The 15,202-nt window shown below is 50.1% G+C and overlaps 1 protein-coding gene across 2 annotated transcripts in view; it reads left to right on the top strand.

Annotated features, from left to right (window-relative positions):
* Nucleotides 1–15,202, top strand: part of ANO2 (anoctamin 2) — a 283,607-nt gene that overhangs the window by 215,963 nt on the left and 52,442 nt on the right. For both annotated transcript variants that reach the window (XM_057491702.1, XM_057491703.1), the window contains exon 14: nt 5,522–5,717. In XM_057491702.1, coding sequence (XP_057347685.1) covers nt 5,522–5,717 — 196 coding nt within the window. The remainder of the gene's footprint in view (nt 1–5,521; nt 5,718–15,202) is intronic.

Here is a 15,202-nt window from a genome sequence, read left to right as displayed (position 1 = left end):
CGGTGTAGGTGGTATTTAAAGCCATGAGATCGTATGAGATCACCAGGGCCCTGAGGGTAGGCTGAGAAAAGGGCAAGGTTGAGTCCCAAGATGTGGCAATGTTAAATCTGGGAGCATGAGGAGGAGCCAAAAAAGAGGATGGAGAAGGAGTAGACAGGAGCGTGGGGAGCCTGGAAGCAAGAAGGTGTGGCAAGGGGCAGGCGTCAATGGTGTTGGCTGCCCCTGAGGGCCCGGGAAGGCGAGGGCAGAACAGAGACATGTATCTGCCATCTGAGAGAAGAGCTTGTATCATCATCACTACCAGTGTCAGCAACAGATCCATCACTGCATCACAGTGGCACGTACTGAAAACAGGGCCAATGCTGGGCCATGGCCTAAAGTTCTATTTTTTTTTTTTAATTCCAGGGACACTTCCTACAGCTAGACTGGAGGGTGGGGACATGTTTTTGTGCTGTTCAGAAATAATATTTGATTATCTCTTCTTCCATCATCCCCTTTCCCGACCCCGACTCAACTCAAAGTCTCCATACAAATGGGAGATTCTGTATCAGAGACAAGAACAAGTAACTGATGTGTGTCACTGTGTCTGGGGGCCCCCACATGTAACCAGTAGGTGCTGGGAGCTGGGGTGTGTGAGCAGGAGCTGGGCAGGGAGCGGTAGGGAAGGGCTGGGACCCCCTTTAAGGATCACCCCTTTATAGTCAAGCGTTCCAGGCTAGTCCTGGTTTAAGCTTGCTAACCAAGGTGATTTTCAGTAGCACCCTTTTTACTTCCAAAAGTATTCCAGGTTGGACAATAAATTATATAGTCCCTTACCTATTAGATTTTTAAAAAATCTTTATTTTGCATGAACTTTTCCTTATTTTTATCATTTTTTATAAAAACTCGTTCTTTGAAAGAAAAGGGCTTGGCATTACCCAGAACAAGGTGTGGAGTGTGAGATGAAGGGGTCAAGGTGATTTTTTAAAAGTGGTTTTTTTATGGTGGAATCAGGTAAGTCAAAGGCGACTACCGTAGTAAAGGCCAGTGTGGAACATCACTCCCTTCTCCACCTGCGACAATTACACCTTGGCAGAAGATGCCAGGACTGTGGCCAGGAGGATGGTTTTAGGGAGGCCAGTCACAAGGTCAGTGGGGACAGTTTTCATGGGATAAAGGCAGCCAAGAAATAGCCCCAGCACTGTGCCCATCATCCCCACCCGTGATAGAGGCCAGTGTGGACAGAGATGAAGGTTCTCTTCTTTCTCCGGCCTAGTGCATTGAGCTAAAGTGTCTTTCCTTCTTTGAATCAATCGTCTTTTTGTTAGTCCTCAGAGGGATTCTCAGAGGCAGTGTCCTTCCACTAGAGCTAGTGCTGAACTTTCCTCCCATGGCCATGACGGTCATCTGCTTAGACTTGTGTACTGGGAACCAGCCATCAGGAACCCTCCATTACTGCAATGGTCTTCTGCCTATATTGGTCTCCCTGCTTTTATACTGTCCCTCTATAGATTATCAGCCTATCGATCTTCTTAAATCTAGGCCGAATCATGTCACTGCTCTGCTGAAAACTCTCTCAAGAGGAGTAGAGGCCAGCACCCTTATCCTCCATGGCTGACCCTTCTCCCCACTGGCCATCTCCACTCCAACACGCACCCTCCTTTCACTCAGCTTCGGCCACGTCTGTCCCAAAGCCCCTTCGCTAAGATTTCCTTCAGTAGGTCCTTGCTGAGATGTCACCTTCTCACCTATGCCTGTCCTGACCACCCTATCTTAAATTGCAACCAATCCCTATGCTCCTGTTTTTCTTTGTTTCTGTAGTATTTATCCCACCAGATATGCTGTATTTTTTTTTGCCTTTTTATTGGTTTGTTGTCTCTCTTTTTCCACTGGGGGATCCATGCCATGAGGGCAGAAATCTGATGTTTTTTTTTTACTATGGTATCCCTGACACCTAGAATGGTGGCTGACCCATAGAAGATGCTCCAGACATGTTTTATGAATGACTGAGTGAGAAAATGAATAAGCAGGTGCCAGAGACAGCTTATTATGTCAGGGATAAAGTCATTAGCATGTGCATTTTTAAAAACTGAGCTACTGTTATGTGCCCCACCTTAGACCAGACACTGTCCCACAGTTCAGACTGTGTCTGCCATGCACATTTCTACTTTTTCCTCTTTATTCTTTCCTCCAATTCTTTCCCACAGGAAACAGTCCCAAAACTGCTTTTGACTTAGCTTTTCTCTGACCAAGCTCCCTGCTCTCTGCTCATTGCAGACTAGAAGCTCATGAACTAAGGACCATGACTGTCCAGCTGCTACTAAGCTCATCCTTGTTATAGGTGTACAATGGCTTTCTCAACTTTGATTTAGAATGCAAGTCCTGGAGGGTAGGGACCAGACCATTTCTCCTTCCAGTCTCTCTCATATGGTTAAATAGAACTTTGGACTCTGTAGCCTGGCTTCCATTGTAATTTGGCCATGCCCAGAAGTAAAGCTATGGGATTAAAACACCAGAAGCCACAGGGACCATGATGGTGTGAGCATGTGTGGGGAGCTAGACTGCTAAAGCTGAGGATCAGCAATACCTTGCCAAGCACGTTCTGCAGGTGAAGCACCGCTGGGAAATGGCATGAGGAATACCAGACCAGGTCCCACTCCTAGTTTGGGGAAACTATTCACAAACATGAAATATACCCAGTGCAGTGGTTTGCACAATAAGTGGTTGGAAAATATTTGTTTAAATTTAAAAAATAAAAAAAACACTGTCAAAGTAGTGAAAATAATACTGATTTAGTGTCAGAAGCCTTAATGTCAGAATGGGATTGTAGACTTTGAAGCCATAGAACAGGGTTGAAATTCCGGATTGTCACTTAATTATAACCACAATACCTTATGTGGTTATAAGGATTAGTGCCAGGGAAGATCTGTACTGAATAATGAAATCAAGAGGGCACAAATGGACTAGCTGCTTTAATGATGTTACCACCATTAGTATCTCAGCACTGCTATGTACTAGACCTTGAGCCAATCACATTGCTGCTTCTTGGGCCTCAGTTTCCCTGTTATGAAATCGAAGGCTGAATGGGATGATCCCTAAATGCTAAAGTTATTGGATTCCTTCATGAACCAGGACACTAAGATTTTATTCCATGCATTGGACCTTGAGCACATCACTTCATTTTCCATGCCTGCTTTGAGGTCCTTGTGGGAAACACTGAAGAAGAGGTTCAGACCTGATTTCTATAGTGAAAGGGAAAACCCAGCCCAGAGAAGTTAAGATGGAAAAGAATGACATCAGAGGGCTGAGGAGTGACTTGTTGAAGGTGGGGCTGGGGAGGACAGGCAGGTGGAAAAAGGGCTTTGCTAACTGGTGGAGCAGTGCCTCTTGGACTTGCATAGGAGTCTTGCTAAAATGCAGAATCAGAGTTAGTAGGTCTGGGGTTGTGCTAGATATTCTGCAAGTTGATCAAGTTCCCAGCTGGTGCATGGAGTCCACAGGCCCTGCCTTGATAGCAGGGAAGAGTGCCTTCCTTCCCCAGTCTGGCTGCTGGGCCTCTTCGAGAAGGAGAGTAGAAGCCGACCTCCTCCCCACTCATTCCTCCATGCGCCACCCTCAAGACCCCACAGCGGGGCATGTTTTGGCCACTGTTGTTTCCTCCAAACCCCACCCAAACGTGCACACACACTTGCTCCTCAATGCCCTGGCCTCCCCTGCCTCATCAGTACTTCCGTCCCGGGCCTTCCCTGTAAAAGTGATTCTGGGGGAAAGGAATCGCACACCACCTTTTCCAGGCCCTTGCCATCTGGCGGTGAGAATCCCCGAGGACTGGAAAGTGAAATCGTCTCCATTGTTGCAGAGCGGTGATGTCATGTCCAGGCTTTCCCTCTTCCACGGTAGCCGTTCTCCCCTGGTCCTGGAGCCCGGGGTTTCTACTGCTTGGCCTCCACCCTGAGCAGAAGAGGGCCTCCCGCAGAGTGTTTTTCCCATCTAACCTCTCCTCTGCCCTGACACACATGCGTGCACAAGCATGCACACACACGCATGTTCCCTCTACACAGAGAATGCTGCCATCCTGCCTGCCATGCAGAGGGCTGCTTTCTCATACCCCGACCCACAGGGCAAACACTAATTTGGTAAAACACACAGGGACAAACAGCAGAGGCTGCCACCAGCACCCCAGGCACCCCCCAGGGGTCTGGAGACTTCCGTACCTTGACGCAGCTGAAACCCATTTCCCATTTGCAGCCCACCAGAGCATCATTTGCCCTGCTTGCAAAGCAATGCCAAGCCGGAGACCCCCTCTCCCTTCTCCTCCCTAGCCTTCCCACCCCTCCCTCTTCTCCCTTCCCCTCTTCTCTAAGGAGGGAATGTGCAGTCCAGGACAGTCTGTTTTTTCAGAGGGAACCTTTTTATCTCCCCTTTCTCTTCTGTGATTTCCATTCAGCCCTCCACAACTAGAGCCCCCAACCCCCATTCCCTGCCCCCAGAGGAAATATGACCCAAACAGCCTCCTTTGAAGAAAGAATTCTAAGAAAGAAGATATCAGGTGCCTGAAACAAATGAGAATTTTGCTCTAGGCAGGTTATACACCCAGCAGCCCCTACCTCCCTCTACCTCTAGAAGGCTGGCCCAGAGCACTTTTTTCTGACATCCCTGCTTTGTGGAAATGGCCCTTCCCGGGCTGTGGTGGGAGAGGAGAGGCAGCCTGTCTGGGAGAGTGTGGCTCCATTCTTAGGTTCTGGAAAGAAGAAACGGGGCAGGTGGTGGTGATGGTGGTGGTGGTGGTGGGGTTCCAGGTCAAGTGTCTGGTAAACTTTCCTTTTAAACATAGCAGCCAGAGATTTCTGCACCAAATGAGAAATCTAAGTCCTCCTCCAAATTGCCTGGTAGAGAAATCTTAGCATGATATTTTGCTCATCCTGAGGACTGAGAGTCTAAAGATTTCCCTCCTGGTTCTTTTCCCATTTTTCTCTTTTGGGAAACCTTCTCACACCTACCCCACTAAGCTCTAACTCACCACTTCTCAGCTCAAACACCCTCAGTGGCTCCCTATTTCCCCTCATTGAAGGCCCAGTATGAACCCCATTGCTCCTCAGACCGTTTCCTGACCACCCAAATCTACCTGGCCCTGTACTCTCAGGCCCTTTGACAACTATACTCTTCACTTAGCACTTAATACATCCTCAGGTGGCATTTACTATGGTTTGTCTTACTGCTGCAGTAGATGAGAGCTCCCTAATGAAAGAAATCACATGATCCGAGTTGTGTACATGGCAGTATCTGGTGTTTCCTTTCTTCATTTTGGGTGTGCATCATAGGTCATTTGGGATCTGATGAAATTGGAAGCATTCTCCCCTGGAACATGCACCTACATTGGAATTTACACAAGCGTTCAGGGGGTTTTCAGTTTCCTTGTGGCCAACCAGTGGACTCCAGATTAGTAAGACCAGACACAGCAGAGAGTACTACTGGCTGAGCAAATAATAGGGGCTAGATAATTGTCCACTGATGTGTGACTCTCCCTTTTTCTCCTGAACAGATTGCCCTGACTTTCTCCATTGTCTTTGGGGTCATTGTGTATCGCATCACGACTGCAGCCGCTCTGTCTCTCAACAAGGCCACACGCTCCAATGTCCGGGTGACAGTGACAGCAACAGCGGTCATCATCAACCTCGTAGTCATCCTCATCCTGGACGAGATCTACGGCGCTGTGGCCAAGTGGCTCACCAAGATCGGTACCGTGTTGCCAAATCCCGTGTCTATGCTAGGCCACCTTGAGTGTGGTCAGTTCAGTGTGTGCAAGGTTTTTGGTGGTAACCACCCAAAATGAAGAAAGGAATGGGAACAAGGTGCTTCACACAGTGCATTTTAATTGGATAAGTGAGGAAGTCAGTGGTTATATACCCCCAGGGCCTGCCAAGGGCCTCCCCTCAGACAGAAGTCCTTCTTGTAAATTCTCGGTCAATAGTCTTCCAGCCCTTGATGGCCCCACGGCCCCCTAAGAACAATCCATGGCATCTATTCTTTGTGCCTAACCTAGAAGCAAGACAGGTTCACCCTTCCTGTTCACATGTGCAGAGCTGTAGCCCTCTGCACTTTCCCAGCAGCATTTACGAACTTGAGAAAGCCTCTTGATACTTGAGCCCTACAGGGTCTTATCTCTCCCCATATTGTCAGAGGCCCCAGAAAATCCACACATTCCCCATGTGCTGAGCAGACTTCAAAGAGGAATATCAGACTTCCCAAGCTTCGAGCCAGTGAGAAAAATGCGGTGGCCTCAGCACTCAGACATGTCATTTGAGCCGTGACCTGCTGTTGCCTGGGCACTGCGCTGGCGTTTGTGCTCATTGGATGGGGGAGGGCTGAGAGCTGAGACCCTGTCCTCACTGTACTTACCCTGGGTGGCCTGGATGCACCCCTTTCCCACGTTGAATCTGGGGACCAGGTGTGGCAGCCTTTCACTAAGCTCATGGAAGTTGAACTAATGATATGATGACACCTTTAATTCACTGGCCAGTTAGAAGCCAGACACTTGATAGGATAACCCCTCTTCACGAGGGCCTTCCCTGGAGGGTCAGAGAATTCTGAAAAGGTTTCACTAATTCCAGCTAAAGGCCTCTACTCGCGGTGGGCATTACCTTCTGGTTTCTGTGTGGATGTAGGCCATTTCCCATCTTGAGGAGCAGTCCTGTTCTCTTTAGGCATGTGTGCATTTGTAAGTGTTATCTGTGTTCCACTGTATGATACTGGAGAAAATGAAGTAGAGAATCATTTTCCTGTAGTGCAGTTAGTTGTATATGGGCTTCTACAGAGGTACTTAGGAGGTGCATCCCGTGCTCCTGGGGTCTCAGGGAGGCTTCCGACGTGAAGGCATCCAGTTGGAGAGCTCAGGCACAAGTGGTAGTCAGACAGGCAGGTGCAGAGTGGGAGGGAGTGGTGGGAGGAGAGGCGGGCTCCTGGCCAAGGAAGCAGAATGAGAAATACAGCCCTGAAGGGGGCAATCAGACCCATCGGGGTCAGGAAAGGCATGCCGAGAAGTGGCCCTTGGGCTGGGCCTGCACAGTGGTAGGGTTTAGTGGGCCCGACTGCCAGGGGGGCCGAAGGAGCAGAGCTCAGCATGAGGAAGAAAGAACACATGAAGCACATCTGAGATGCCAGTGGAGCTGGTGTGGCGGTTGCTCTAGGGTCCGTGCATGCCTAGGGCACTGCCTAGTGGAAACTGGGCCCAGAACTGAGTTTTTTGGTGGAAAACTTTGAATGCTGGGCTGAGGACTTTGCTTATTGCCATAGACAATGGAAAAATGTTTGCTGGAGTTCAGAGGGCTTCCAACAAAGTACCCACCTCTCTGGCCTGACTATTGAACCAGCTGAGAAACAAGGTGAAGACAGATGTAGACAACAGCCAGAATTTTACCTTTGAAGATGAAAATGGCTACATTGGAGGAAGCAGCTCAACAGGAGAGCCAAACAGGCTTCCTAACACTGGATTCCAGACAGACCCTTTCTTGCCAGCAACTGTGGACAGGGCAGCTCGGTGGCTCCTAAGCCCTGGTGGGAGCACGAAGCTCCCCGCTGAGGAGTGCCAGTGTCACCTCTCAGGCTGACCCCTAAGACGAGCTATTCACCCTGTTCTCACCACAAGGAACGAGTGGGGCGGGGGCGCTAAGGCAGAGCATCGAGATGAATGACTCCCGGCGCAGGGGGAACATCAGGAGGGAAACCTGTCCCCATCCCCTCAATGGCTTCTGACTCAGTATCATGGAGGAGCGTTTGAAGACAGTGGCGCGATGGGAGCTGTATGTCTGCAGAATTATTCCAGCAGGGATGTGGGGTCCACGGGGTGGAGAGAGGCAGGAAGATGTGACGTTGAAGAGATCACTGATACGTGGGCAGGAAGGAGGGGAGAGAGGCAGGGGGACTCAGTGGCGATGCGGCAATGTCTGCCTGCTGTCCATTCGCGTTACTTTCTTTCACTTTACTCACACAGCTCCACCCAGCTGTATAGGCGGAGGATGCACAGAGCGGTTGGCAATCGAAAGCTCACTAACAAGTATTTCGGGAGCACCTCCCTTGTACACACTGTCTGGCCAATTCTCTCTGTACGGGGCCAGGAAGCATTTTCCGCCCTGTGACGCTGCGTCCCCTGTTTCTACCGGAGCTCCCTCCATCCCCCAGGAAGTTCAACCTCCTCCAGGCTGTTAACCGCTGTCCAGGACTCCATTCTGTCCAGAGTCTGTGCCTGGAAAGGGGATGAAATACGAACACGAGCATTGTGTTCTTTGTGATGTTGATGCTCCCAAAGGTTTCTAAACTGAAAAAAAAGTCTGTTATCCCATTTCATCTTTTCAACACAGTCGCTTGATAAATATTTGTTGAATAAAAAAAGGTCATGATGGTAAAGGTATAAACATCTGCTCTGAGGTGTCTTTCCCTGAGAAGATGTGACGGTACGGAGTGGGGATGGAATTATTTCCTTCCTGTGCACTGGGGTCTTGGTTTCCAGACCAGGGTGCACGTTTGCGAGATGACCCATCGGTGGTGTCATGGGAGCATCTGGGGTCAAGAACCGGTCGTGCCTTCCTGTTCCCTCCCTCCTTCTATTACTGTATGGGGAGAAAGTCCTCATAGGCAGTTGGAACAATCAAATGGGGAATCCATGTCACATGCCTGTATAGTGCCTGGCACATAGTGGGCGGTGTATGGTGGCCTCATGAATTTTTCTTTCTCTTTCTCTCTCTCTCTCTCCAGCCGCTTCCTTCCAAAATTCCTTTAACCTTAAAAGGTTCTGTCACCTTGGGCTAGGCCGCTAGACAGCATAGTAGGTATTATAGCCCTTTGTCCTAGAGCAAGAGTCGCCTTCCTGGCTCTAAGGAGCAATCCTTGTGCTGAGAAACTCTCCAGGGCTTCAGGAATATCTCAGGAACACCCATCCTTACTCTCCAGGTCTTGGCAGGGTTCTCAGCTCCCTTAGGCAATCCTCTGCTGCCTAATGACCCAGCCGGCTGGCTTCTGTAGGGTGATTCCCACCCCAGGGCACAAACAAGGCAACAACTCGCAGGGGAGGTGGAGACGCACCCCTTCCTCCACATACACTCATACACACACTCATGGATGGAGGGAAGGCCAGGTGGCTGGGTGTCAGAAAACTCTGCTGCTTGCCAAAGCCGGGTCTGCCCTGGGGGACTGGGCAGGGAGAGGGGCAGGTGCCTTTGCGTCCTTGCTCAGCTGCACAGGCCCAGGCCCTCCGTCTTCTGCCCCAAACCGTGCAGGGCTGGCACTTCCTGAAATATACACTAGGGCATGTCCTCATTTTACTTTGTTGCCTCCATTACAGATCTGCTGGCGGGGTGGGGACACCAGTTAGGGAGAGCTGCTTTTCTAAAATTCAGGTTCTGCAGCTGGCATCCTCTTGCTGGCCATGCTGTTTCCATATGATTAGAAGGGAGCTCTGGGGACTTTGAGTTCTGAGCTGGCCCCCTGGGTCTCACTGGGGCTTTCATACTAATTATCTCCCAAGGCAGTTTACAGCTCGGTCACTTGGTCTCATATTTTTTCATGACACAATGCTGCAGAGGTTCAACATGTAAAAGAAAAGTGGCTGGGTAATGGCTCTGCACAGGAATCGTCCTTCCTGATCTGAGACAGTGTCTGCCCTCTGTCGGAAATCTGCTTCAGCAGATTGGGAGCAGGTGGAACCCTAAGATGGCCTCTATTCAACCTGGGGGTGCTTGCTGGGGGAGGTGGCATTTCAGGAACATGTGAATGACCGGGGGGGGGGGGTTACCTTCGACCTACTCACACTCTCTCCATGTTGAGTCCCCTCCTTTGCATCCTTACAGCAATCGGCACCCAAAGGCACTGTATTCGCAGTAAGGAACACAAGCTCAGGGCTGTTTTCTCATGGGGCTTGGATTCAGACAACTCCAGAGGTCTGTGTCTTGTGAGGGGTCCTGCCCAGTGCCCTGAGGTGCAGACTGCCCCACCTGCCCTGGGGGCACCCCAGTGGGCTCCGAGAAGACTTGCTCCATTTCTTCAGCCCCACAGTTTGTCAGAGGCAGGCGAGGCTCCTTTCCTTGGCTGCTGAAGGAGATACAGAAGCCGCAGCTCCAGGGCTTTGACGCTGCCATAACCCCAACCCTCTCCCTCCCTGTGAGGTGCTCCCTGAAGGCCTCCTTCCCCAGAAGGCTCGCAAAGCGCACAGCATGGTCACAGAGCCTCGTGGCAGTGGGGGCGCCCGACTGATTTAGGGGCCTATCAAGTGGGTTTGGATTGTTTATTGGAAATGCCCATTATTTATGGTGGCTCATGGCCCTAAAAGCACAGGTGAAGGCTGTTTTTAGAAATAAAACTAATAAATAATAACCAGGCCCATGATTTATCAGCATGGAGGAAGGGAGCTGCTCATTTCCAGTTGGGGCGAAGAACTCTGAAAGGACCAGATTCTCTTTCCAGAGAACTCGGAGGAAATTCCTGTAGGGCCTGGGAGATCTGAGCACAAAGAGTTCAAAGGAGATTATAAAAGAAAATCAAAGACACGTGCCTCTCCATACCTCATTCTTAATCCCTTTCTAGCAACATTTACAAGTCAGCTTTCCAAATTTTCAGCATCTCAGACCTGATCACTTATTTTTTGGGTGACATCAGCTTTAATTTTCTTATCCCCAGAATATTTAAAAGTGAGAGATGAGATGTGTTTAAGTTACTGTTGAATTGGTTGCCTCTGGCAACCTGGGCAGAGGCTCAAATTCTTATTGAGAAGTTTTCCCTGCCTCCCTCCCTCCCTTCTTCCTTCCCTTCCCCCTTCCTCCTCCCCTCTGTTCCCCTTATCCTCCTTTTTCTCTGTCTCTGTCTCCCCAATCTCTCTCCTTTATAACCCAGATACAGAAGAGTACCCTGGGCCATCTCTGTCCATGCCCCTGTGCCCAATTCAAAGTAGGACTCAGTCCGAGGAATTGGGCACGTTCCTCTGTCAAGACAAATCCAGGATACCATGAGCCCTGGCAAGAAAAGCGGGTTCAAGGAATCTTTATTGAAGATTCATGCAGAGGCAAATGAGCGGTCACACTACACATTGCCCAGCAGAAGTTAATGAGAACTCCCACTGGGCACCTCTGCCCCTTCCCCCTCCGCCCTCCGCCCACCTGTCACTTACATCTCTCCTTTGGCAGCCGCCACCTCACCTCATCTCCTCTCGGTCCTTCCTCTCCTGTTGCCCTGGCTCTAGCCTTTTCTGGGTCCAACACCCCCATCTCCTATGTAGGGAAATTTCTCCCTTTGGGCTGCCGCCTTTCTTGTATATTCATATACACTATTCTGCTCAGCAGACAAAGGTCCCACCTTAGAATTTGCCCTCCTTGGAATGTGGCAGGAAATTTTTAGTAAGTGGCAAATAATGTTTTACTGTTGCAGGTAATGTTTGTTTCATGTCCTTCCTTCCTTCCTTCATGCAGTAAGTATGCCCAGTAGAGTACATCTGGCAGCAGCTGTGGTCCACCAGAAGGTGTATCTTCTCTGACTTTGTTCATTATAAAAAATGCCATCCAGACTCTACCTGGTGGGGGTGGGGCAGGTGTAGGGTTAACAGCTGCATAGGGGTTCAGAGTTATGAGTGACCTTAGAAATGTGACCTTAGAAAAGCATGGCACGCATTTCCTGGGCCTCAACATTGTCTTTCATCAAGGCTGCAGAAGGGGGTGCGGATCTGGAGCCCAGGGAAGCCTTGATAAGCATAAATCCCAACGGGAGGCACCAGCCTCTTTGCCAGGATTTCTAAGGGGAAAGGCCTTAGAGGGCTTTGCTAATGTACATAAACTAAAGAAGAAACCACAGAAGAGGCTGTGTTAAGTGTAAATGATGAGTACAAATCATTATCCAGAGCTCCCGGGGCAAGGCAGTGTGGGACTGGCCAGGACCATCTCCTGGGGGTCTGTGTGTGTCCGTCCAGGTGTGGTGGGGAGGAAACCTCAGAACTGTCTGCCAGCTGAGGGATATCACGGCAGACCTTCCCACCTTTATCCCCTACCGAATCATGATGGTGTCCCCAGATGGCTTAGCAGGCAATGCTTGTTTCCAAACTCGCCCGGAGGACCTCAGGAAGCCTGGCCCATGGAGTTCCTTGGGGTGGGGACAGGCTGTATGGATTCGACTTTCCCAGCTGTGTACCAGGAGAGTCACCTGCCAGTCATGCTCACCATTCATTGGTAGAAAGTGATCAGTAATCAACATGGAAGTGATGGTCAGACTAGGCATCTACGCAAATATCTGGCCACAGATGGCCCAGCTGTGCTGTAGAAAGAGGGCTGCTGGGCTTGGAGGAAGAGGAGGAGGGTGACAGTGGTGATGTTTTTTGGGACAACAGGGACTGTCATTTACTGAGGTCTGTCAGGTGCCAAGTGCCAGGCTGATGGCCTTGTATGTGTGCCCACCCTGCCTTCGGGGCAGCCCCTCGAGGCAGGTGCCATTGCCTTTTGTATTTAAGTTCATTCCTCTAATTACATTCTGTGTTTGAACTCAGATGTGTCCGATGCTAAAATCTGCACCTACAGCCATCTCTGAGAAAAACAAGCAAATAATCACTCCCCTCAATATACAGGTGGGCCATAGATAGGGTGGCAGGGTGCTCTGTGGGTTCAGCATGGCCTGTGGGGGCTTCTAGGACTCCTTGTCAATATAAGCAAACTAAAGTGGGCTTCAGGATGAGCGGGGCTTGGAGAGCAAGCCAGTTTTCAGTGTCACTGGCCGTGTAGGAGCCGTGCTTCTCAGGCTCATGGGACTAGGACATGTGAGGAACTCTCATTTCTGCAGGCCCTTTCAGCCTTAGTGAGAAATCCAGGCCAGGCCCGCAGTTGTAATGGTGGTTACAGTGTTACAATACTGTAACAGTAGTGGTGCTCTAAGCTTTCCCATTCTCAGGACCCCTCCCAGAATCATGGGTCCCCATGGGTCCCCTCTGCCTGTGGAGGTCTCCTTGGAAGGTCTCTGCTCAGGGGTGGGCCACCACTGGTGCTGTTGGGCATCATCTCTTATGCTCAAGACTGTTCCAAGGTTGCAGATGAATGAGGGGCTCACTGTGCTCTGTGGAAAAACAGCTTGTGGAAATGCAGCCTTCTTCTCTCCAGGATGCCCCTCTGCCATGGTGCCAGGGGAGGTGCACCATGCCACTCACAGAAGAAGTCTGGAGGAGGCTTAGCAGTCTGCAAAAGGTTTTCATGGAGACCTTGTTAAATGAAGCTCCGTGAAGGGAGTGATGGAGTCTTCCCCCATCCTGGCATGGTGCCTGGCACACAGCCAGTGCTCAGTGACTGTAGACCAAGCAGTGACAAGTATTTCTTAGATGTGTCGTGTTAGACCTGGGATGGGGGTGGGGAGGTGAAAGAGGTCATGTGATGTAACCATTAATCAACCAGAGAATGGGATTTCAAGTGTGTAGTAAAAACTCTTCAGACAGGGAGATCTGGGTTCAAATCTCAACTCTGTCACTTACTGGCTATGATCTCGGGCAGGGCTCTATCCTCTTTGAACTTCAGTTCCCTTATTCATAAAAGTGAGTCATACTACCTCTCCCACATTGGTAGGTGAGGATGAAACGAGACAGCAAACACACACTTGTGTGCAGCGGCCCTTGTAGGGTAGCTTGGAGCAGACACTCTTGTGCAGCGTGGACACCCACTTGGCCACCCTGCTGTGCATGTCCCTGTAGCTCTGTCCCTGGGCATTCTCTTGTTTTGGTAGCTTGCTCAGCCTCACACAGGACAAACTGGCAGTGCAGGAGTCAAGCCCAGCTGTCACCTTCAACCAATGCAGAACTGTGCGCTCACCCTCAGTGTAGTTTGAAGGGGTGCTTCACAGTCTCTTAGCAGGTCCTAGGGGACTGACCCCAAGTTGCCTGCAGCATTCCATGGTGCGGGAACACACCCATCTTGTCTTCCCTTCCTTCTCTGTCTCACCACTCCATGCCCTCTCCAGGCTACCTGGGAGCACTTCTCAAATAAAACTACTTACCCCCAAATCCTTGACTAAGCAGGGAACCCAAACTAAGACATGCACCACCAATGAAAGCTAATATGATTATGATTTTCAAGACATGGTTGTAGGTAATTAATACAGAGAAATAATAAATACTATAGAAGAAAAGAGAGCGATTACTACCAGCTGGAGGCATCTGGGAAGGCTATGGGAAACAGATTATGGGCAACATTTGATCTGAATGTTAGATGTGAGGATATATACATGAGGAGATGCGTTGGGGAAGGACATTCCAGGGGAGGAAACAGGGTCTTGTGTCTACTTTTCCAATGATTCCTACAAAAGCTACGTGTGAGTGAGGCGGGCCCAGGTCCCAGCCTCGCAGGGACACAGCGCTCCCCGGCCAGCATGGCCCTGGCTCTTAGGTGCTGTGTTCAGCACACTTCCAGGTGGCACTTATCAGTGCACATGATGCAGGGTTAGCGCTTCCCTTCTGCCCCTGAAGTGGGCCGGTGACCTTTTATCTTTGCTGAGCCATTTGTCCTGGTCTGGAGTCCCCACTCTGCATGGCTGCCCATCAGAGCATCCCGTGGTCTTGTGTCTTCTGAAGGCACCAGTAAGGGCTATGCTCTCACTGTTTCTCAGGGTCCTACTGGGAACACTGGCTGACTCCTCTGCCTGGATCTGAGTGAACTCCCTGGGGCTGGACCCCCGGGTTTGAGACACTGAGCTCAGGTTGTGTTGTTTCACTCATCTGACGGCCCTTCATCACTTGGGGAAGTGAATGCAAGGTGTCTCAGTCTGTTCAAGAGCACATGGATGAAAGGCTTTCCTGCTAAAAATGAAGAAGGAACACAGGTGCTCAAAACAAATCTTTGCTGCCTCCTGACCCTAGTGCAGTGGTTAACAAGCCTTTTTAGTCAGGGACTTCTGTTCAAGTAAAACCTATTGGTGTGGCAATTGTGCAGGTATGAGCTGAATTCCCTTGATGAAGCAAGGGTGGTAGGAGGATGTTCTGCCCAGACCCCTCTTTGAGGGGTGTGTGAGACCATTGCTCGAGTGGATAAGAGGAGGGAGGTGGAAGGACAGGCGATGATCCTATAGATCCTTTGCTTTCTGTAGCTTCATATCACCTAGTAAGCCATCTGGGACCATCCTGATGGATTCAGTTCTAATGTGCTAGAGAAACGGGTCTCTTGGTTTCTGTTTGCAGGAGTAAGTGGAAGACAATGGCTCACGTCATAGCGTTCAAATC

The sequence above is a fragment of the Manis pentadactyla genome, chromosome 14, assembly GCF_030020395.1.
Source record: "Manis pentadactyla isolate mManPen7 chromosome 14, mManPen7.hap1, whole genome shotgun sequence".
Taxonomy (NCBI): domain Eukaryota; kingdom Metazoa; phylum Chordata; class Mammalia; order Pholidota; family Manidae; genus Manis; species Manis pentadactyla.
The sequence above is the reverse complement of the archived record's forward strand: the minus strand, read 5'-3'. Positions and strand labels throughout refer to the sequence as shown.